The sequence below is a fragment of the Oncorhynchus tshawytscha genome, linkage group LG03, assembly GCF_018296145.1.
Source record: "Oncorhynchus tshawytscha isolate Ot180627B linkage group LG03, Otsh_v2.0, whole genome shotgun sequence".
NCBI lineage: Eukaryota > Metazoa > Chordata > Actinopteri > Salmoniformes > Salmonidae > Oncorhynchus > Oncorhynchus tshawytscha.
Genome location: NC_056431.1, coordinates 12,938,816 through 12,963,710, shown reverse-complemented (window position 1 = coordinate 12,963,710; position 24,895 = coordinate 12,938,816). Strand labels below are relative to the sequence as shown.

At 42.3% G+C, this 24,895-nt stretch overlaps 2 protein-coding genes across 4 annotated transcripts in view; one reads left to right on the top strand and one right to left on the bottom strand.

The window, feature by feature from the left end:
* The first annotated feature begins 42 nt into the window (after positions 1–42).
* On the top strand, positions 43–6,563 carry LOC112227918 (nucleotide-binding oligomerization domain-containing protein 1-like). Of its 2 annotated transcripts, none has more exons than XM_042309907.1 (12): positions 43–329; positions 461–688; positions 1,099–1,273; positions 1,469–3,290; positions 3,460–3,543; positions 3,654–3,749; positions 3,825–3,908; positions 3,981–4,064; positions 4,386–4,469; positions 4,584–4,667; positions 4,817–4,900; positions 5,104–6,563. In XM_042309907.1, the coding sequence occupies exons 2-12, from the start codon at positions 482–484 to the stop codon at positions 5,174–5,176; spliced, it is 2,877 nt and encodes a 958-aa protein (XP_042165841.1). In that variant the 5' UTR covers positions 43–329; positions 461–481; the 3' UTR covers positions 5,177–6,563. The 2 variants fall into 2 exon arrangements, with proteins under 2 accessions (XP_042165841.1, XP_042165844.1); XM_042309910.1 differs by having other exon boundaries at positions 47–329; positions 3,654–3,737; positions 5,104–6,562.
* Positions 6,564–9,957: 3,394 nt separating this feature from the next.
* The window catches only part of LOC112227929 (E3 ubiquitin-protein ligase znrf2), a 76,559-nt gene continuing 61,621 nt past the window's right edge, over positions 9,958–24,895 (bottom strand). For both annotated transcript variants that reach the window (XM_024392950.2, XM_024392943.2), the window contains 3 exons: positions 23,383–23,488; positions 14,072–14,154; positions 9,958–13,745 (listed from right to left, as the gene is read on the bottom strand). In XM_024392950.2, the coding sequence (XP_024248718.1) occupies positions 14,097–14,154; positions 23,383–23,488 (164 nt within the window). In that variant the 3' untranslated portion in view covers positions 9,958–13,745; positions 14,072–14,096. The remainder of the gene's footprint in view (positions 13,746–14,071; positions 14,155–23,382; positions 23,489–24,895) is intronic.

Here is a 24,895-nt window from a genome sequence, read left to right as displayed (position 1 = left end):
TATAAAAAGAAGCAGACATCAGCATGCCAAAAGCGCGGACGCAATTCGAGGCGAAATTACGCGCATCCGAGGCTGTTTTTGGTTTCACTTCCTCAAAGAACCAGTACTGTGTTCAGTGTTTTTTTTCCCTCCTGACATTGTTTGAGACAAGACTAGATTCCTATTCTAACGGTCATAGAGAAACGTTTTGTTATTATCCTGTCGCACGCTATTTAATGGTTTAATAACCAAGACTGGAGTTTGTTTTTGAAGAGAGACGTAGTTCCCGAGTTTTTCCGCCGCGGACTAGGACAGCGCGGCTAAGAACAATGTTATCAAAGGTTCTGACGGTATGTATAGGCAGCCCGTATACGTATACCGTGGCGATAGCCATAGACTACTATAATGTATTTTATCCGTACTGTTGGATCATTTTCTCCTAACTGATTATCTGACTAGAATTACTTCTTACATTTTCCAGTAAATACAGGCAGCTGAAGCCATGCATATTATGGGCTCCAGTGCCGAAGAAGCCCGTGCTGGACTAACGGGCCATGTGTCCACTGTCCAAATGCTCACCTTGCACCGTGAGCTACTAGTTTCCCAGGTGAAGAGCACGCAGTGCATTCTGGATAACCTCCTACAAAGTGGCTTTCTGTGTATTGAGGATACAGAAATCATCCAGCGCTCAGCCACCAAGACAGACCAGGTAATTTACCATAGGAGGGTTTCAGAGAGGATACATGTCCATTTGGACAACACACATTAAATGACAAAGTACCCATCACAAAGACATGCTCTTGCATTCACAAATAGCTTACTAGGCCCAAACTAAAATGGACTAATTGATTTTAAGATGAGAAAGTGTAAAGACAAGACTTGATTTTGCAATACAATGGCATTTGGTATGTTGCCAGTATCTTATCTGTGAAAAATCCTGTTTGGCCACAATAATCAAAATGTGGGAAGTAATATTAATTGAATATGAATCACTGGGAAGTAAATATGATTGCCATTGTGCAGGTGTGTAAAAGGGGGAAACTGTTAGCTGTCAAATTATTATTAAATATTGAATCACTGTAAAGTAAATATTATTTACTTATGATTGACATGGCGCAGGTGCGTAAAATCCTGGAATTGGTCCAAAGCAAAGGGGAGCAGGCATGTGAATACTTCCTATATATTCTCTACAAAGTTTATGATGCATACATAGACCTCCAACCATGGCTTAAAGAGATCAACTACCAGCCACCAGACTTCATACGGGACATACCAGTGAAGAACACGGACCCTAGTAAGTATGTCAGTAAACTGTATGGTGCTGCACTTAATATGTGTTATTGGAATTTTACTTAACAATAAAAAAAATACAGTGCATTGAAAATGTAAGCTATTAGAGAATCACGGGGGAAACTACTGTATATTTTGGCTGAATATCCGTGGTTGAGAATGAGACTCCAGTGTATTCTCCCTACCCCCCTCCTCTCAGTTAGTAGGTACTGTGAGAAGCTGAGGCACGAGCTGGGCCGAGACACACGCTTCATTGCATCCTACACCAAGCGAGAGGAAACCCAGCTGGAGGAGCTCTATACAGACACCCTGATGGAGCTCCTGAATGACCGCAATGAGAGCTTGGGCCACCTGGAGGGTCTGGAGCAGCTCCTGGGAGAACAGGGTGTCTTTAACCCACAGGCAGAGACAGTGCTCATCACGGGGGACGCTGGGGTGGGCAAGTCCATCCTCCTCCAGAAGCTCCAGAGGCTGTGGTCCAATAGGGAGCTGGAACAGACAGACGCCATGTTCTTCTTCAAGTTCCGCTGTAGGATGTTCAGCACATTCAAGGAGACAGACGAGATCTCACTCAGGGACCTGCTTTTCAAATACAACTGCTACCCCGACCAAGATGCGGACAATGAGGTGTTCAGCTACATCCTCCGCTTCCCCGAAAAGGTTCTCTTTACGTTTGACGGCTATGATGAGATCCAGGCTGATCTGGACCCGGAGAACATGCCTGAGGTGGTTTCTCCAGAGGAGAGGACTCACCCCCTTCTGGTGCTCATTAACCTGCTCTGTGGGAAGCTGCTCAATGGTTCCCGGAAAGTCCTTACTGCTCGGACAGGCACCGAGGTCCAGAGCAGGGTGATCCGGAAGAGGGTGGCACTGCGTGGGTTCTCTCCGGCCCACCTTCAAACCTACACCAACCTACACTTCAAAGAGCAAGAGCACAGGGACCTGGTCTCAGTCCAGCTGGATGCTAGCCCCCACCTCTGTGGCCTCTGCTCCATCCCCCTCTTCTGCTGGATCGTCTTCAAGAGCTTTAAACACCTGCATTCAGTCTACGATGACTTTGAGTTGCCAGAGGCTTGCGTGACCCTCACTAACATATTCCTTCTGCTTTCTGAAGTCTTCTTCAGCCGTGGGGCCGCTCCCCCACCGGGCCTCTTGACGAGAAACACCAGGTGCCCCGCTGATACCTTCAGGGCAGGGTTGAGGCCACTGACAGCCTTCTCCAAGCTGGCTCTGCTGGGCATGGAGAGAGGAGGATTTGTGTTCGACCAGGAGGAGGTGACCTCTTGTGGCCTGACTGAGGACGACCTTCAGGTGGGTTTCCTCCGACCGGTCAGCCGCTACGATGCCTGTGGAAACCCTTCTACCTTTGAGTTCTTTCATCTCACCCTACAGTCCTTCTTGGCTGCATTCTCCCTGGTTCTGGACGAACAGGCCAGCGAAGGGAACATCCTCAAGTTCTTCACCGAGTGCAGCAGGAGGGACAACACATCTTGTTTATCATGTGTCTTCCCCTGCATCGGTGGCTCCTCCAAACCCAGGGGAAAGGACCCGTTCAAGACCAACGAGCATCTCCAGTACGCCAACCTCTTCCTGTGTGGACTGCTGTCTAAGGCCAATGCCGGCCTTCTGGAGCACATGGTTCCTCCAGCGCTACTGAAGAGGAAGCGGGCGGTCCTCAAGTCCTATCTGTCCACCAGCGTGAGGTCCCACCTCCGTGGCTTGCCACTCCACAGCACAGAGCAGGAGGGCAGCAAGGTGCATGTCCTGCCCAACTTCCTGTGGATGCTGCGCTGCATCTTCGAGACAGGAAGTAAAGAGGTGGCCCAGCTGACTGCGAAGGGAATCACAGCTGACTACATCAAGCTGGGCTACTGTAATGTGTCCTCTGGCGACTGCAGTGCCCTCAACTTTGTGCTGCAGCACCGGCGGAAGAGGCTAGGGGTGGACATGGACAACAACAACATCAGTGACTATGGGGTCAAGCAGCTCAGGCCTTCATTCAGTAAAATGACCGTGGTGAGGTGAGGAATTAGGAATATATGCAGATGGAAACACTATGTACTTTATGCCACTGTTTACATGAAAGGTGCACTTGTTTACAAATAACATAGACAAATAATTTCTTACTGCTATAAAAAAATTGTAGAGTAAAAACTCAACTTTTCATCTAAATTAGTTTTTCCATTTCAGGTTGTGTGTCAATCAGATCTCAGACAGCAGCGTTGAAGTATTGGCTGAGGAGCTTATCAAACACAGAGTGGTGGAGGTTTTGGGGTGAGTCCGTGTCTATCAGGGTCAACTTGCCTGTCGAACTTTAGTACTGTATTATGCTGTATGACAAATTCATATGATGTGACTGTATTTCTGTTGTCTTGATTTTACAGACTTTACAATAATCTCATTACGGACATCGGAGCCAAGCTAATTGCTCATATCATTGAGGAATGTCCTAAGTTAAGAGTCGTCAAGTATGTAAATCGGTATGTCCAATCAATTATATAATTACTTGTGTATGAATTAAAATGTTTATTTTTGGCACTTTGATTTGTTCAAAGGGTTGGCAGCAACAAGTTCACCAGTGTGGGTGGCAGGTATCTGGCCAGTGCCATTCAGAAGAGCACATCTATCTTTGACGTGGGGTAAGTGCACTATTACAATATTTGTATTTTTATTTAACAGAGTGCATGGAATGGATTGTTCCTGTTTTTCAGAATGTGGGGGAACAGTATTGGTGATGAAGGAGCAAGAGCATTCGCAGAGGCCCTGAGGAATCACCCAAGTCTTACCAACCTCAGGTGAGATGGATGGCAAGATATGTCATCGTTATCACTTCTCTTAATAAGTATGTGGCACTGATTATGCCATGTATTTCAGTTCTCCCACAACTGCGGTTGAGGTCAGAAATAAGGAAGTATAACCCATTGGTGTATCATTTTCCTAACGCACATTCAGCTACAGTATGGGTTACTGAACTCCCTAACTCACAAACACTGAAACTACAGTATCTATTTTACAGTATATCACTCTGCCTCATAGTAATATCATTACCTAAAGTAATACAGTATACTTATGTACTACTAAAAGTAATTATATTTCTATGCTCTTCTCTCCCTTAGCCTCTCAGCCAATGGCATCACTTCAGAAGGTGGGAGGCACTTGGCCAAAGCACTAAAATGCAACACTATGCTCAGAATCTTCTGGTAGGACAATCTTATTCATACATCAAATTCCTGTGACAGTATTTGTCTCTGATATTTCATGTGTATTTGTGCTTTGGAGTTAACACAGTTTAAATGTGTGTTGTGGTGTTCTAGGTTGGTGCAAAACGAGTTGTCAGATGATGTAGCACCAGACATGGCAGAGCTGATCAGATCCAACACGGGTCTATCTCACCTCTGGTAAGGCAGGCCCCAGTCTCAACACACTCCCAACAACCAATAACGAAGTTTAGCCTCAGAATTAACCAGAAAGTGAACAAAGGTTATTTCTGAATGTGAATAAAAGTTAGCTGGTTAACCTAGTGACCCCTCTGTTCCATTCTGCGCAGGTTAATCAATAATCAGCTGACAGTGGATGGAATCAGACAGCTGTCAGAGGCTCTCTCCCACAACACATCACTCAAAGAGATCTGGTGAGTGTACCCAATGTGACGCAATGTCGCTCATTTAAAGGCACATTACTCATTTTTTTTGTGTCAGGTTAATAATAGTATTTGATATATTCCTTAGGCCCATTTGTATTTCAAAACATCTTTCACCATTTCCACTTTGTAATGGTTGTGGGTCTTTTATTGTATTGCTGATTATGATGCGCTCTGTCATCACTCACCCACAGTTTGAAAGGAAACTGTCTTTCTGAAGAGGAAGAGAAGCTGTTTGAGGCTGAGGGAAGGCTACGCTTCCACTGAGGAGACAGAACTGAGCTGGAGAGTGTGTAGATTGGTCACGTCTGTTACTGAAACTTAGAAGTTCTTTGTGTATTCTTGCATACTGCATTTTGTAAATATTTGAACATCCTGTATAAGCTAGGTGATTCTGGCATATGGGTAAAAGCCTTGACTACTGGCTGTAAGCGAATGAGTGATGAGAGTTTGGAGCAATACTGGCTGTATACAAGGGTCAGCCAATCGTTCACATAACAACAGAATGCAGCACGCGACTGAAGAGAGAAGAGACAACCAACCTGCTAGTGACCGCATCAGCACGCACGCCCCGGAAAGACCGGGGAGAGTAGAAAGGCAGTTTGTCAGTTACAGCAGCGCATCCCCTGGACGATAAAGAGGTAACGTTAGGTGAGAAGCCTGACCACGGAGATGGGGGTGATAAGGTGATGAAGCGTACTTCATGAGCTGTAACAGAAAAACAGCTGTTATTTGGGAAGTTTGAGGTGAGTGAGAAAGTGTGATCGAACAAGTATTAGCATTGTTAAGTATCTTACTATCTGGATCGAATTCTCCCGTTAGCTAGCCAGAGAAATGTTGAGCAACATTTGCCAACTTAACTGATCAAATAATTGTGTTTATGGTGTGAAAATCAGCTGGCTACTAAAGTCAGACAACATCAGATGAGCTAACGTTAGTAACGTTAACCTAACCAATTCGCTATAATACTAACTCGTATACGACTCCTTGCCGTTCAAGTTATAACGCGTTTGTTGCTTACTGGACCCTGGCAATCTGTGTGAAATGTTGACTAGCTAACGAACGAACTACTAAGGTTTTCCCTCTACAGCATGTGGTTCATTTTCAGAATGAGAGAATTAGGTGAAAATGAGGTGTTGCTTGTTAAACAAGTGCATTCAGCGATCAAGTGTAGCTGGTGCCTGGCTTAAGCTGGATGCCACTATAGAGGTGAAAGGAACACCACACACTTTCCCTATTTCTCACTTTTCCAATACAGTGGATACAAAGGGGTATGCCAGGTGTACTGTCTGCCTGAAAGAGATCAATTATGCCAACAAAGGGTATCATGCTCTGCTGGCACATTGTAGAACAGATGTCCACAGGCTTAAAGTGTACAATTGTAATAATGTGCAGTGTAGCCCAAAGATTTAGCTTATGTTGTGTTGAATTTGACAGTAACACTTGTGAGTGAGGGGGGATTATTAACATTTTTACTCAGTGAACATTATTTTTGCAAGTGTGTAACCTTGTGCACTTGATCTGCATCCCTGATCTATGCATAGCTACTTCACCCCTACCTACATGTACAAATTACCTCTAACCTGTACCCCCGCACACTGACTTGGTACCGGTACCCCTTGTATAAAGCCTCGTTATTGTGTTACTTTAAAACATTTTTTTAACTTTTAGTTTATTTGTCAAATATTTTCTTAACTCTTCTTGAACTGCACTGTTGGTTAAGGGCTTCACAGTAAGGTCTACTACACTTGTTGTATTCGGGTCATGTGACAAATAGTTTGATTTGATTTAACTGCTTTTGTCGACTAAAGGAAATACTTTACTGGTGCTGAATTGCAGTATTGAATTTCTCCTGCACCACAACAGAGCCCAGTGTAAATAAACTGAATTGTATGCTGTGCCTGCAATTAACTGGAGATTAGGCCACTGCTCTCAAACCTCCCTTATCATCAACCCTCACCCCTCTGATTTCTCTGCCTCATTCCCCTATTCTTGTATATTGGCCAGCACTGTATCTGTATGACACATACAGATGGTCAGTTTGTGGTTTATGGTGACTAATGAATATAGGTTAGCAGGCGATGACAAGGAACAAACAAATAGAGGAAGACAGGACATTACACAACTTCCATATACACTACCGGTCAAACGTTTTAGAACACCTACTCATTCAAGGGTACCGCAGAAATGGAACCTAAATCACAGAGGATAGATGTTGTGTTAGCAGCTTCAGAGAAGTAACTGGGTGTATGAGATTTTACTGCAAACCCCCACCCCAAAGGTATACAGTGCCTTGCGAAAGTATTCGGCCCCCTTGAACTTTGCGACCTTTTGCCACATTTCAGGCTTCAAACAAAGATATAAAACTATTTTTTTGTGAAGAATCAACAACAAGTGGGACACAATCATGAAGTGGAACGACATTTATTGGATATTTCAAACATTTTTAACAAATCAAAAACTGAAAAATTGGGCGTGCAAAATTATTCAGCCCCCTTAAGTTAATACTTTGTAGCGCCACCTTTTGCTGCGATTACAGCTGTAAGTCGTTTAGGGTATGTCTCTATCAGTTTTGCACATCGAGAGACTGACATTTTTTCCCATTCCTCCTTGCAAAACAGCTCGAGCTCAGTGAGGTTGGATGGAGAGCATTTGTGAACAGCAGTTTTCAGTTCTTTCCACAGATTCTCGATTGGATTCAGGTCTGGACTTTGACTTGGCCATTCTAACACCTGGATATGTTTATTGAACCATTCCATTGTAGATTTTGCTTTATGTTTTGGATCATTGTCTTGTTGGAAGACAAATCTCCGTCCCAGTCTCAGGTCTTTTGCAGACTCCATCAGGTTTTCTTCCAGAATGGTCCTGTATTTGGCTCCATCCATCTTCCCATCAATTTTAACCATCTTCCCTGTCCCTGCTGAAGAAAAGCAGGCCCAAACCATGATGCTGCCACCACCATGTTTGACAGTGGGGATGGTGTTTTCAGGGTGATGAGCTGTGTTGCTTTTACGCCAAACATAACGTTTTGCATTGTTGCCAAAAAGTTCAATTTTGGTTTCATCTGACCAGAGCACCTTCTTCCACATGTTTGGTGTGTCTCCCAGGTGGCTTGTGGCAAACTTTAAACAACACTTTTTATGGATATCTTTAAGAAATGGCTTTCTTCTTGCCACTCTTCCATAAAGGCCAGATTTGTGCAATATACGACTGATTGTTGTCCTATGGACAGAGTCTCCCACCTCAGCTGTAGATCTCTGCAGTTCATCCAGAGTGATCATGGGCCTCTTGGCTGCATCTCTGATCAGTCTTCTCCTTGTATGAGCTGAACGTTTAGAGGGACGGCCAGGTCTTGGTAGATTTGCAGTGGTCTGATACTCCTTCCATTTCAATATTATCGCTTGCACAGTACTCCTTGGGATGTTTAAAGCTTGGGAAATCTTTTTGTATCCAAATCCGGCTTTAAACTTCTTCACAACAGTATCTCGGACCTGCCTGGTGTGTTCCTTGTTCTTCATGATGCTCTCTGCGCTTTTAACGGACCTCTGAGACTATCACAGTGCAGGTGAATTTTTACAGAGACTTGATTACACACAGGTGGATTGTATTTATCATCATTAGTCATTTAGGTCAACATTGGATCATTCAGAGATCCTCACTGAACTTCTGGAGAGAGTTTGCTGCACTGAAAGTAAAGGGGCTGAATAATTTTGCACGCCCAATTTTTCAGTTTTTGATTTGTTAAAAAAGTTTGAAATATCCAATAAATGTCGTTCCACTTCATGATTGTGTCCCACTTGTTGTTGATTCTTCACAAAAAAATACAGTTTTATATCTTTATGTTTGAAGCCTGAAATGTGGCAAAAGGTCGCAAAGTTCAAGGGGGCCGAATACTTTCGCAAGGCACTGTATATATATATTTATACACACAGTACCAGTCAAAAGTTTGGACACCTACTCATTCAAGGGTTTTTCTTTATTAAAAAAAATTATTTTCCACATTGTATAATAATAGTGAAGACATCAAAACTATAGAATCATGTAGTAACAAAAAAAGTGTTAAACAAATCAAAATGTATTTTTTATTTGAGATTCTTCAAAGTAGCCACCCTTTTCCTTCGATGACAGCTTTGCACACGCTTGACATTCTCTCAACCAGCTTCATGAGGTAGTCACCTAGAATACATTTAAATTAACAGGTGTGCCTTCTTAAAAGTACATTTGTGGAATTTCTATCCTTGCATTTGAGCCAATCAGTTGTGTTGTGACAAGTTAGGGGGGTATACAGAACATAGCCCTATTTGGTAAAACACCAAGTCCATATTATGGCAAGAACAGCTCAAATAAGCAAAGAGAAACGACAGTCCATCATTACTTTAAGACATGAAGGTCAGTCAATATGTAAAATGTAAAGAACTTTAAGTTTCATCAAGTGCAGTCGCAAAAACCATCAAGCGCTATGATGAAACTGGCTCTCATGAGGACCGCCACAGGAATTGTCCTTTCAACAGGACAATGACCCAACAGGTAGTGTATGTGCTATTTTACCAAGAAGGAGAGTGATGGGGTGCTGCATCAGATGACCTGGCTTCCACAATCCCCCTACCTCAACCCAAATTGAGATGGTTTGGGATGAGTTGGACCGCAGAGGGAAGGAAAAGCAGCCAACAAGTGCTCATCTTATGTGGGATCTCCTTCAAGACTGTTGGAAAAGCATTCCAGGTGAAGCTGGTTGAGAGAATGCCAAGAGTGTGCAAAGCTGTCATCAAGGCAAAAGGTGGCTATTTGAAGAATCACAAATATAAAATGTAGTTTGATTTGTTTAACACTTTTTTTGGTGATAATAACACATGATATGTGTTATTTCATATTTTTGATGTCTTCACTATTATTCTACAATGTAGAAAATAGTACAAATAAAGAAAAAGCCTTGAATGAGTAGGTGTTCTAAAATGTTGGACCGGTTGAGAAAGCTTCTGCCATAATGCATTGAAAGTGAAACACTCATCCACCAATACACACTGTAAGTCACACTAGTACAATTAAAATAATGTGCTCCAAAAATGTTGCTCTTTTAATTTCAAATTCTGTACATATTTTTTTACATAAATGGAATGTTATAACATACTGTATGTCTAAAAAGTTTCTAAAATAACATTTCTAGGTATGTACTGTCGGCCTGTCTCTGAAGTACCGTGGGAGGTATAACCCAAATAAAAAATCGTTTCCTTCACCTCTCAACTATTACATGAATGCCCTACTACACCTCTACCTTCATTCAAGCAAGCTCATCCCCAACTAATAATCATCTACAGTATGTTTGCTGTCATGGTATATTATAGTATCATGAACAGAACATCAAGTATAGCTACCTGATGACATATGTGTGTTCTCTAACACATCTCACATTCATATATGTTGACTGTTTTAAACACTGCTTCTTCACAAGTCCATCCATATGGCGCTTTTCAACACGGTAGATTTGGATAGACATTGATCCGATTGGATTGATATGGGCTCAAATTGGCAACTGTGGCATAAGCAGCAAAACCAAAACATTTACACAAAATGACCATATAACCCCCCTCCTTTACCACTTTACCACTGGCCTGACATCCAAACTGAATTCTCTACAGTAAAAACATAACGAAATCAGTTTAGGTGCTAGGCTGCCTCCCCACTCGCCCCCCAAAGAAACTCAAACATCCAAAATAAAACTAACAAAACTGAAATGGGGGTCAAATGTGATTTAAAACTGATCGTAGCTACAGTAGATCATATAAGGCTGTTCTGGTAGGCTAGCTAGGGAGGATCCTCGTGCTACACACATACCCATGACAATAAGGGCATATTGTACACATACAGTAGTATGCTTCACAATCGTGAGCCATTCGACAACATTTCAATACACTTACAGTACAGTAGCCATGGGACAAACCATGCAGTTAGACCAGACATTCTAGTTTCAGACCAGATATTCTAGTTTCAGACCAGACATTCTAGTTTCTCCCTCACTGTGCAATGAGGAGAAACTCCCATCTGGATTTAGATTAAACTTTATTAGCTACAGTACACGGTGACAAATGGGGAAACAGTCCATTTGGGTGGGGGATTTTTATTGTCCCAATTCCAAAGTGCTTTATGCCTCGCTGTACTTCTTAAAAAATAAATTGTTAGCAGCATGTTTTAGAGGCATGATGATGGCACTTTTGGAGAAACCACAGTTAATATGGTGTAACTGACCCAGTAGCCATGGTAACACTACCTTTAGTATATCCATCCCATAATACCCAGATCCCCTATTAATGCTCTTTGTTAATTTGTCTGACTGGTCGTTATAAGTTTGAATTGGGAAACCAATATAAATACTATTGATCTTATTCCTTGATATGTCATAATAATATACTATAATCTAAAATCCCTAAACTGTGGAGATGAAAAACCTCCACAATGATTGTGAAAAGCATAGCCAATAAAGCCTTTTGTCTTATTCATTGAATTTGTCTATCAGTTTCTTACTCTGCCCTTATTCGCAACCCAATGGTGAAGATGGAGGTCTAGTATACTTGTGTACTCGTTAGCAGCACATCCTGGGAAAGCTCTCAAAACATTAAAGAGAACAACAGCAAGGCCTTGTTTAAATATTACAACACAGGGTTGCTGGAAGCTGAAATGTATTAGATAGGAAATGTGTAAAACCTTCAAACACATTGACAAAGTTTCAGGGGATCCAACATTCTAATGATAACTTTTTTGAAGACATCAGTCTTCCCCTTATTCTGATTGGCTTTGGCATGGAGCTCCACCAATCGTCTACTTCCTGCCCCGCCCTCTCACCTCTACTGTGATAGATTGATTGGTAGATGATTATGATTGGGTAAAAGGTGTGCTAGCTCAGGCAGCTATTTGAAACAGCACTGAAATGGACAAACATGAAAAGAAGACATAGTTATTCATGTCATTCTCTTTGCATTAAGGCCCGACTTAGTTTCACTACAACTCACACATACATACACAGATATGCAATTACACCATTATGTCAAAACCTGCACACTTAAAATAAAATAATTTGCATAATAATAACTGCTAAGTCTCATGATGATAAATAAAGATTAAAGATCAAAGTGAGTGAGTGAGAGAAGAGGATGGGTGTGTGAACCCTGTAGAAGGCTAGAGTATATACACCACATAATGTCAACGGGCCCCTGAGGGAGGGGGATATCTGATCTGGGGTCAGCATATTGTAGTTTGGATCCCAACTGAAATGCTCCTCTTTACAATTGCCAAACTGAAGATGTACAGTAAAACACAGTGAAACACAGTAATTCAGTTGGGATTCAGGCTAAGCACAGAGGGCCTCATGTCCCAGTCAGACAGCTATTGCTGCTACAAAAACTAAGATTAACGTTCTCACTCCAGAGAAGTGCCTGCTGGGAGTTGTAGTTGCCACTAGCCGAGCCACACGCTTCTGGTAGCACAGTCCAGTTCACGTCTTGTTGCTACCACAGAGGCATTGAAGGGTTGTGAGTTAGATAGCTAGTCAGGGGAAAGGAGAGCGTGAGAAACAGAGCGGGACAGCATATAGCAGGGCACTTCTAATTTCAGTGTGGCTAGCAGCTAGCAGCATGTCCCAGTGGAGTAAAGGTTAGAGTTAAGCAGAGTTTCACATTCAGCTGAGTCTGGCTCTCTGCTGGGTCTCTCTCCGTCTGTCGTCATCCAGTCAACAACACACAGGGGGAAGGGCTAGGGAGGGAGGATTTAGTATAGACTGATACCTGACCTCGCGCCCTCTGTCCCCCACCCACCATTCACACTGTTCTGTTGTCCTGACTCTGCCTTGGTAGGCCAGGATCCGAAGGTGAAGGCACTGGTAGACAGAGTTGGTGAGGATGGGGAAAGAGTGGGAGAGGGGGATGAGGACTGACTTCCCCCTCTCCCCTCAGCTTGCTCCCCGAAATGTCCAGGTGTACAATCACTCAGACCAAACAGATGGGAGGAGACCTGAATCTGCTGTCCAATAACACAGGAGGAGGGAATTCCAAGTCACAGTAGCCCTGGAGCTCAGCCAATCACAGCAGCTCAATCACTGAGGCACGGCCAATGGGATGGAATGCAAAATGTCTGTGGGTGGCATATACAGCCGTTCCATTGATGCAGCAGAGAGTGAGAGGGCGTGTTGAGAGCAACAGATTTTCCTGATTGGATAGTTGTGCAAAAGAGGTGTTGTGTCTTCCCTCAACATCAGGCTGTCGGATATGTATGTATGTATGTATGTATGTATGTATGTATGTATGTATGTATGTATGTATGTATGTATGTATGTCTGTCTGTCTGTCTGTCTGTCTGTCTGTCTGTCTGTCTGTCTGTCTGTCTGTCTGTCTGTCTGTCTGTCTGTCTGTCTGTCTGTCTGTCTGTCTGTCTGTCTGTCTGTCTGTCTGTCTGTCTGTCTGTCTGTCTGTCTGTCTGTCTGTCTGTCTGTCTTTGAGGACAAAGCAGAGGTTGGTTGTATTTGTGAGTGTGTATTTGTGAGTTTGTGTCTGTCTGGTCTTGTCTTGGAGCAGATTGTGTGTGTGTGTGAAGATAAAGAGATAGATCAGCATTAAATGTAGTTTCCCTGAAAATGGCTTTTAATGAGATTTGGCACTCTGCGGTACTTGACTGGTTTGAGTGGAGGTGTTGAGGGCTGTTGAGACATACTGGAGGTGGTGGGGCTAGAGGGGTAGGGTCAGGGGTCAGTTCTGTACTGGCCACAGAGTCACAGGGAAGGGGATGGGATTCACATTGAGGACTGTTGTTATTGGAACAGATCAGTCTTCTTATCGAGGAAGTAAGAAACCTGCAGCGAGGAAAAACAACAGAAATCTGAATAACCAGAGGGCTAACACGTGATGCTGAAACAGAACAATAGAAAGAAAGAACTCGACTGAACTAAAGGGTATAATAATTTATCATATTTTTCCTGTTTTGTGTCAATACAGTACTGCATTTCCATTTGGGGAATTCTACGGCAGAAACCTTTAAGTTTCCCACAGAATATTAAAGTGACTTATCACAATAATGCATCAACATCAACAACACTCAGGAAATGTGGAATTTACCTGCGGAGAAAATACATATTAATATAGAATTTACCTGTGGAGAAAAGTAGAATATAGAATTTACCTGTGGAGAAAAGTAGCGAGGCCCTTTAGTCTGAGGGATGTTCTGGACACGATCTGTTCACCTCAAACCACTCATCAATACAGCTGACAGAGAGAGAACAGGAGACACAGTCAGGGAGAACATAGCACATACTATATACAGTGCATTCGGGAAAGTATTCAGACCCCTTTTCCCCCCCAAAACGATTCCACGTTACAGCCTTATTCTAAAATGGATGAAATTATTTTTTTCTTCATCAATCTACACACAATAACCCATAATGACAAAGTGGAAACAGGTTTTTAGGGATAGGCATCCCGCTAGCGGGACACCAGTCGACAACAGCTGGTGAAACTGGAGGGTGCACAATTCAAATAAATAATCCTAATATTAAACATTCATGAACATATTTTATATAATTTAAGAGTTTAAATTCGTGTTAATCTAACTGCGTTGTCCGACTTACAATAAGCTTTACAGCGAAAGCATACCATGCAATTGTCTGAGGACGGCGCCCCACATCAACATATTTTCCAAAAAGCACAGGCTTCTTAAAATCACAAATAGCGATTAAATAAATAACTTTCTTTTGAAGATCTTCCTCTGTTTGCAATCTCAAGGGTCCCAGCTACAACATGAATGGTCATTGTGTTAGATCAAATCCTTGTTTCTATCCCAAAAAGTCTGTTTAGGGGGACAAAATGGCGCCGTAGAGAGAACTGTGTTTCAGCGAGCTCCCGTGGTATTCGTTAATTTATATTTTTACATTAATCTCCTAGCTTGAAAAGTGGTAGAATTGGCTAAATAAGTTATCCTACAATGAGTCTTGACGGCTATTTATCAAAAAATTCTCCGACAACATGCCCAACAGACCTACTAAGAACTCGACCAAAACCACCATCCCTGTCGATGTGCAGGAGGAGCTAGCTAACGTTAGCGAAGCTAACACCATTGCGGATCCAGGCACAATGGACCTGGTGATTCAAAAGATGACTGATAACATTACTAAAGTGATCGATGTTAAGATAAGAACGGTCTTGGAAGCAATAGCAGGCCATTAAGCTGAACTACAGAGGGTTGTCAAATGTGTTGATGAGGCGGAAGGAAGAATTGCTAGAGTGGAAACTTCAACTACATCTATGGACACTAAAATAAAAGCACTTGAGAAACAGGTGCGCGAAATGGCGGAGCACATTGACGACTTGGATAATCGAGGACGCAGATGCAATATTCGTGTTGTGGGACTCCCGGAAAATTCTGAAGGGACACGTTCAGTAAAAAATGTTGAGGAATGCGGTATAGCTTCAATCTCTCCTCAAGCTAAGTCACTTAAAGCTATTTGTGATGACCTGGGGTATGCTGATGTTTGGAGAACTTTTCATCCCTCCAACAGAGGGAGTTCACTTTAATCTCTGGACCTCAAGAATGTCAGACTAGAATAGATTACTTCTTTATGCCCAGGACATCTTTGCAGTCTGTTTTATCCGCTAGGATAAGAAGCATAGTCATATCTGATCATGCAGAGGTGATCCTGGACATAAAACTCAGCGGGGCATTCAATCGGTCAAGACATTGGAGGTTGAATACAACCATTCTTATAGACCATACATTCACATCATATTTTATTACAGAGTTTAAAGCGTTTTCTCTATTAACTCTCAATCAACAGATAACCCCTCGCTCCTTTGGGAAAACTGTAAAGCGTATGCCAGGGGTCTGATTATGTCATACACAGCCACTAAGAGACGGAAAGAGTGTGAAAAGCAAAACACATTAGAGGGTGAATTAGGAACTAAAGAGAAGGACTACATAGCTAAAAAGAGAGCTGACTCTCAGTCAATTGCTACTATTACTGATTCTGATGACAATCATTTATATGAAAATAAATTGATAAATGACTAATTTAAGACATTTTATGCAAACTTTATGCCTCAGAACTGCCAAAGGATGCACCCAAATTAATGGAGAACTTATTTTCTAAGATTGAGCTCCCTTCTATCTCTGAAGAACAGAGGTCTCTCCTTAATGTCCCTATTACCGAGGAAGAGATAATGTTTGCAATTAAGAATCTGCAAAATGGTAAGAGCCAGGACCAGACGGGTTTTGTAGTGAGTTCTATAAAGAGTTCCATGGCCTGTTCCTTGAGCCATTGCGTGATATGTTTAACCACTCATTTTCAAATGACCAGCTCCCTCAAACGCTGAGAGAAGCCAACATATCACTTACTCTCAAAAAGGGAAAATGTCCAGAGTCTTGTTCCTCGTACAGACCAATTTCCCTTCTAGAATAGAAAATTGCTTTCTAAAATTCTAGCCACAAGACTAGAGGACTCACTGCCACTAATTGTGAAAGGAGACCAAACTGGCTTCATTAAGGGCCGTAAATCATGCAACAATGTCAGGCGGCTTCTTAATGTAATTCAAGCCTACCAACAAAGTGCTATGGATGGTCTTGTGCTCTCCCTAGATGCTGAGAAAGCATTTGATCGTGTGGAGTGGTCTTACCCATTCTTTGCCCTAAATAAATTTGGTCTAGGGGACAACTTTATAAAATGGGTGAAAGTTTTATATGATGATCCTCAGGCTGCTGTCCTTACTAATGGGCTAAGGTCAAATAGCTTCTCTATACACAGAGGTACCAGACAGGGCTGTCCTTTGTCCCCTCTGCTATTTGCACTCGTTATGGAACCACTGGCCGAGGCCACCAGGGCAACGCCTGCTATACAGGGGCTGCTCATTGGTGATGTTCACCATAAAATAAGCTTGTATGCTGATGATGTCCTGATATTCATCTCTAGTCCCGAGACTTCAATTACATATTTTATTAATATTATTGAATTATTCAGCGAATTCTCAGGCTACAAGATTAACTTAACTAAATCAGAGGCTATGCCACTTGGTAACCTTCACTCTGTACCTAATACTTCTCCCCCCTTCCCTTTTAAATGGTCTCCCTCAGGCTTTATGTATCTGGGTATATTTGTAACTCCTAAATTCCAGCAAATGTACAAAGCCAATTTTGTTCCCTTGTTTGATACAATAAGACAGGATCTGGAGCACTGGAACTCTCTCCCGATTTCTTGGTTAGGTAGAATATCCCTCTTGAAAATGAACATTTTACATAGACTACTTTACCCAATCCAAATGATCCCAGTATTACTCTCCAATAAGGTAATAAAGGATGTAAATGGATGGCTAAGTACCTTTATATGGAGTAAACGCTGCCAAGTTCTATGGGCGGCTTAGATCTGCCCAATATCAGGTTCTATCAGTGGTGTGCCCACCTATGTTATATTTCTGACTGGATCACAAATGATGACTCCTCTATTGAGACTTCTCTTTCAAAATACCCCTTACAGGATCTTTTATTTTTCAGAAGTTTCAAGTCTGTAGAAGATCACTGCAATAATCCTATTACACTTAACACACTCAAAGTATGGAGGTCAGTTCAACACTTCCTGGGAAGGTCCAAACTAACCTCTGCTCTTACCCCAATTCTTAACAACCCAGATTTTAGTCCAGGATTGCTGGATGCTGGCTTTAACTTTTGGCTTAATAAGGGCATGCACAGACTAAATGATTTATTTGCCGATAAGATTTTATTGTCATTTGAGCAGATGGTCGAGAAATATCGACTCCCAAAGCAGGACTTTTTCCGCTTCCTACAAGTAAGACATTATATTCTGAAGAGCACCACCTTAATTGGTAACCCTGATACGTCTGCCATTGAAAGAATGCTTTTTTTTCCACACAAAGGAAAATGTCTGTAAGTCTGTTTTATGATGCTTTAAGGTCCTTTTCTGCTGTCAACAGACAGAGGGTGAAACAAGTGTGGGAGAAATAATTGTCTGTTACTATTGACGAAGAGATGTGGGAGGACATTTGGAGATATGCAAAAACAATATCTATATGTAATCGTACTAGAGCAATCCAATTAAGAATAATACACAGATTGCATAGATCCCCAAATCGCAGACATGCTTTTAGCCCCTCTTCCTCTTTCCCTCCATGTCTTAAATGCAAAACTGATACAGGCACCCAAACACATTGTTTATGGTCATGTACCAAAATACAAAGATATTGGTTCTGGTGTTCTGCAAGAAATTGAAAGGATCCTAGGGGTTGATCTAGAATTGGACCCAGTTTCTTCACTGTTGGGTCTCCCTAGTAGGCATGTTACTTCTGTGGGTAAGAGGAGGCTTTACAACATCCTTACCTTCCAGCGAGGAAAACCATCCTTTTACAGTGGATTAGGTTCCTTCTATTAAAGATTGGCATAAGATACTATTTGAATGGGTGCCTCGGGAATATCTGACATGTGCATTGCATTCTAAAACAGACCAGTTCTACAAAGTATGGGAACCTTATCTAAATTACCTAGAACCTGAGGTATCAGCTATTATGCTGCAAGGATTCTTTTAGAATGGTGGTGATCTATGTATTTCAGAATTACACTGTACGTTCCAAGTGTGGAACCTAACTTCTTGGTTTAAACTGAGCTTTTTTGTATAATTTCTGTTTGTAAGTTTGTTTAAAATGTATCTATTGAGAGACGCAATGATGGGGATGGGGTCAGAGAAGCGCCGAGCGGGAAGAGGAAAATGGTGTATGTATGTATGGGTGTGTATGTATGTGTGTGTATGTATTAGAAGTCGACCGATTAATCGGAATGGCCGATTAATTGGGGCCGATTTCAAGTTTTTATGACAATCGGAAATCGGTATTTTTGGGCGCCGATTTCTGTTTTTTTATTATTATTATTTTTTACCTTTATTTCAAATCAAATCAAATCAAATGTATTTATATAGCCCTTCGTACATCAGCTGATATCTCAAAGTGCTGTATAGAAACGCAGCCTAAAACCCCAAACAGCAAGCAATGCAGGTGTAGAAGCACGGTGGCTAGGAAAAACTCCCTAGAAAAGCAAAAACCTAGGAAGAAACCTAGAGAGGAACCAGGCTATGTGGGGTGGCCAGTCCTCTTCTGGTTTGCCGGGTGGAGATTATAACAGAACATGGCCAAGATGTTCAAATGTTCATAAATGACCAGCATGGTCAAATAATAATAAGGCAGAACAGTTGAAACTGGAGCAGCAGCACGGCCAGGTGGACTGGGGACAGCAAGGAGTCATCATGTCAGGTAGTCCTGAGGCATTGTCCTAGGGCTCAGGTCCTCCGAGAGAGAGAAAGAAAGAGAGAATTAGAGAGAGCACACTTAAATTCACACAGGATACCGAATAGGACAGGAGAAGTACTCCAGATATAACAAACTGACCCTAGCCCCCCGACACATAAACTACTGCAGCATAAATACTGGAGGCTGAGACAGGAGGGGTCAGGGGATACTGTGGCCCCATCCGAGGACACCCCCGGATAGGGCCAAACAGGAAGGATATAACCCCACCCACTTTGCCAAAGCACAGCCCCCACACCACTAGAGGGATATCTTCAACCACCAATTTACCATCCTGAGACAAGGCCGAGTATAGCCCACAAAGATCTCCGCCACGGCACAACCCAAAGGGGGGCACCAACCCAGACAGGAAGATCACATCAGTGACTCAACCCACTCAAGTGATTTAACTAGGCAAGTCAGTTAAAGAACACATTCTTATTTTCAAATACGGCCTAGGACCGGTGGGTTAACTGCCTCGTTCAGGGGCAGAATGACAGATTTTCACCTTGTCAGCTCTGGCAACCGTACAGTTAACTAGTCCAACGCTCTAACCATTGCAGTCCACGGGTAGCCTGCCTGTTAGGTGAATGCAGTAAAAGCCAAGGTAAATTGCTAGCTAGCATTAAACATTAAACTAGTTATAACTACTAATCCAGTTTACCGGGCAATATTAACCAGGTGAAATTGTGTAATTTCTCTTGCGTTCATTGCACGCAGAGTCAGGGTATATGCAACAGTTTGGGCTGTCTGGCTCATTGCAAACTAATTTGCCAGAATGTTACGTAATTATGACATAACATTGAAGGTTGTGCAATGTAACAAGAATATTTAGACTTAGGGATGCCACCCGTTAGATAAAATACCGAACGGTTCCGAATTTCAATGAAATAATAAACGGTTTGTTTTCGAAATGATAGCTTCCAGATTAGACCATATTAATGACCAAAGGCTCGTATTTCTGCGTGTTATTATTAAGTCTGATTTGATAGAGCAGTCTGACTGAGCAGCAGCAGGCCCGTAATCATTCATTCAAACAGCACTTTCGTGCGTTTTGCCAGCAGCTCTTCGCAAAAACAGCTCTGTTTATGACTTCAAGCATATCAGCCTAATGGCTGGTGTAACCAATGTGAAATGGCTAGCTAGTTAGCTGGGCGTGCGCTAATACCGTTTCAAACGCCACTCGCTTTTAGATTTGGAGTAGTTATTCCCCTTGCGCTGCAAGGGCCGCGGCTTTTGTGGAGCGATGGGTAACGATGCTTCGAGTGTGTCTGTTGTCGATGTGTTCCTGGTTCGAGCCCAGGTAGGGGCGAGGAGGGGGACGGAAGCTATACTGTTACACTGGGAACTTAAATGTTAGCTTTTTTACATGGCACACATTTTTACATGGCACATATTGCATATTGGCACATATTACTTTTTTCTCCAACACTTTGTTTTTGCATTATTTAAACCAAATTGAACATGTTTTATTGTTTATTTGAGGCTAAATTGATTTTATTGATGTATAATATTAAGTTAAAATAAGTGTTAATTCAGTATTGTTGTAATTGTCATTATTACAAATAAACTAAATTCAAAAAATAGACCGATTAAACAGTAGCGGCTTTTTTGGTCCTCCAATAATCGGTACCGGCGTTGAAAAATCATAATCGGCCAACCTCTAGTAAGTATGTGTGTGTGTGTGTGTGTGTGTGTGTGTGTGTGTGTGTGTGTGTGTGTGGTATGTATGTACATGTATGTATGTGTGTGTGTGTGTATATGTGTATGTATGTATGTATGTATGTATGTATGTATGTATGTATGTATGTATGTATGTATGGTATGTGTATATATATGTATGTATACACAGGTATATGTAAGTGAGTGCTGTTTTTGTTGCTTTGTCTCTGTTTTTGTATCTCTTAATATAGGTGAAAATTGTGAAATTCCAATAAAAAATACTGTTACAAAAAGTCTGTTTAGTTGGCACCATCGATTTCAGTAATCCACTCGTTCAACATGCAGACAAAGGAGTCCAAAAAGTGACCTCTAAACTTTGTCCAAACAAGTTAAATGATGTTTCTATTTAAATCCTCAGGTACCCTAAAATGTAAATAAACTATAATTTTTCATACAGAAAGTAGTGTGTTCAAAAAGAAAGTAAAATTAGTAAGCACACACCTTCTTCCGCGTGCGCTGAAAGACTGATATTGTTCCGGTGCCCTCCTCACCAAAACTCCAAATTCCTGCTTGTTTTTCAAGAAACAAGCCTGAAACCTTGAATAAAGTATGTTGACATCTAGTGGAAGCCATAGGAATTGCAATCTGGGAGCCGGAATTACATAGGACCCCTAGCTTTCTATTGTAAGAGCCTGGGACCTAAAAAAATAAAAATATAATCTAGGTTTTTCTTCTGATTTTTGTCCTGCCATATCAATTCTGTTATAGTCTCAGACATTATTTGAACAGTTTTAGAAACTTCAACGTGTTTTCTATCCAATGCAACCAATTATATGCATATCCTGGCTTCTGGGCCTGAGTAACAGGCAGTACTTTGGGCACGTCAGTCAGGCGGAAATTCATGAAACTATACCCTATCACAGAGAGGTTTTAACAAAAATACCATTTACATAAGTATTCAGACCCTTTGCTATGAGACTCAAAATTGTGCTCAGGTGCATCCTGTTTCCATTGATCATCCTTGAGATGTTTCTACAACTTGATTGGAGTCCACCTGTGGTAATTCAATTGATTTTACATGATTTGGAAAGACAACCACCTGTCTATATTAGGTCCCACAGTTGACAGTTCATGTCAGAGCAAAAACCAAGCCTTGAGGTCGAAAGAATTGTCCGTAGAACTCCGAGACAGGATTGTGTCGAGGCACAGATCTGGGGAAGGGTACCAAAACATTTCTTCAGCATTGAAGGTCCCCAAGAACACAGTGGCCTCTATCATTCTTAAATGGAAGAAGTTTGGAAACACCAAGACTCTTCCTTTTTAGAGCTGACCGCCCGGCCAAACTGAGCAATTGGGGGAGAAAGGCCTTGGTCAGGGAGGTGACCAAGAACCCGATGGTCACTCTGACAGAGCTCCAGAGTTCCTCTGTGGAGATGAAAGAAACTTCCAGAAGGACAAGCATCTGTGCTGCACTCCACCAATCAGGTGATTATGGTAGAATGGCCAAACGGAAGCCACTCCTCAGTAAAAGGCACATGGGAAACAAGACTCTCTGGTCTGATGAAACCAAGACTGAACTCTTTGGCCTGAATGCCAAGCGTCACATCTGGAGGAAACCTGGTAGCATCCCTACGGTGAAGCATAGTGGTGGCAGCATCATGCCATGTGGATGTTTTTCAGGTGCAGGGACTGGGAGACTAGTCAGGATTGAGGGAAAGATGAGAGAAGCAAAGTACAGAGAATTCCTGGATGAAAACCTGCTCCAGAGCACTCAGGAACTTAGACTGGGGCGAAGGTTCAACTTCCAACAGGACAACGAGCCTAAGAACACAGCCAAGACAGCGCAGGATTGGCTTCTGGACAAGTCTTTGAATGTCCTTGAGTGGCCCAGCCAGAGCCCGGACTTGAACCTGATCAAACATTTATGGAGAGACCTGAAAATAGCTGTGCAGCGACACTCCCCATCCAACCTGACAGAGCTTGAGAGGATCTGTAGAGAGGAATAGGAGAAACTCCCCAAATACAGGTGTGCCAAGCTTGTAGCGTCATATCCAAGAAGTCTCAAGGCTGTAATCACTGCCAAAGGTGCTTCAACAAAGAACTGAGTAAAGGGTCTGAATACTTATGTAAATGTGATATTTAAGCAACAATGAACTAAAACCTGTTTATGCTTTGTCATTAACGAATATTGTTTGTAGATTGATGAGGGTGAAAAAAACAATTGATATCCATTTTAGAATAAGGCTGTAACGTAACAAAATGTGGAAAAGTCAAGGGATCTGAATACTTTGTAAATGCACTGTATACAGAACAAAAGAAGGGAAGGGGAGGGAGACACAGAGAGAGAGAGCAGGAAAGATGATGCATACACGTACCGGTTGAGGAAAACAGGAGAGATCCCTCTTGTCTTAGGTTGTACAGAAACATTTTGTGATAGAGAGAGGTGGAGAGAAGGAGAGAGGTATATAGAAAGAAGGGGAGAGAGAGAGGGGGACTTACCCTTTGTGGTATATGCAGAGACAGGGCAGGCGAGCAATGGTGTCCCCCTGTACCAGCTCCTCAAGACAGATTGCACATTCCCCTGCATCCTTACTCAGGACGTCCTCTGGAGGGAGAGAGAGAAAGTGAGTGAGTGAGTGAGTGAGTGATAGAAAATAGAGCTAGACTGCCCATTTAATCAACCAGGCCAAAGCCAGCTGCACTCTCCACCACCACAGCCTTGTCAAAGCCTGCAAACAGCCCTAGTCACAGCCTGCAAAGAACCACAGGGCTTCTGCGTGGAGGCTGGAGAGAGAGAGAAAGATAGAGAGAACACCTATGAGGATGAAAACACACATCAACATGATACTGCCATGATTGGCTAAGAATGATTGCGTTTACACTACATTTCCTGAAGGGGGAGCTCTATATCCATGGTTAATCTATGGACCAAATTGGCATTGGGAGCAGGCTCTAATGCAGTGGGACATGTGATGCTGAGAGGAGATGGAGAGGTGCATTTGGTCTTCCTTCCTTACAAACAACAACATACATAGTTTAAAGCAAGTGCTGTTCTGCATCAAGCTCTGCATAGTGTGGAATTGATAGGAGGAATCCCACTTCTACAGTGTCTATTATGACTCCAGACCGACAACACAGCACTTCTCTGTCATAGGATCCCTTCTGAGGTCACAGAACGGCATTACAACCATATATTCATCTATTGACTCTACTCAGGGAATAATTCACCCAGTCAAACTACACTGTCTAGCACAACCAAATCAATGGATTGTCAGTCAAGGTTAATGTTTAGTGGTTGATGACTGTTTCAGAATGAGCAAAGGGGATATTCCCAATAACTCACAATAACTGTCGCCTAAAATAATTCATTTAATTCTGCCTTCACACAACACAAGGGTGAGTCCAAAATGCCACCATATTCCCTATTAGAAAGGAGACCTGGTCAAAAGTAGTGTACTATATAGGGAATAGGGTGCCATGCATACTTGTGCCATTGTGTCTGCCTGGGTTAATAATTTGCCTAACTCAAACAATCTCCCCATAAACAGAGGCACTATCTTTATTTCAACAGTTGGTTCTGTGGTTGTGTATGTCATGTTATCTGCAGCCCTCAGACTAAATCCTGCTTCAATAATTGATTATTTACTCATACTGGAAGCAAGTGAGAATGAAAACTGCTCTCATGCAGAGTTTATTGTGTGCAGTGTGTGTACATGCACACACCTACTTAAATACACACAAACACACATACGCATACACAACAACACGCACAAACTTGCTTCCACTGTGAAGGTTAACCTAGGACTGGGCAGGACAGGGGTATGTGTGGGTCCAGGCAAAGAAGAACTCTCTCTCTCTCTCTCAATTGTTGTTTATTTTTATCTGATGTGTTATAGAAACACATGTTACTGGCTCAGCTGACAGCTACAGAAAACACAGATGGGGGGCAAGGGACCCAGAAAAAGGACACGCACACATGTAAATGCACACACACACCGGAGGGTTATGGCCT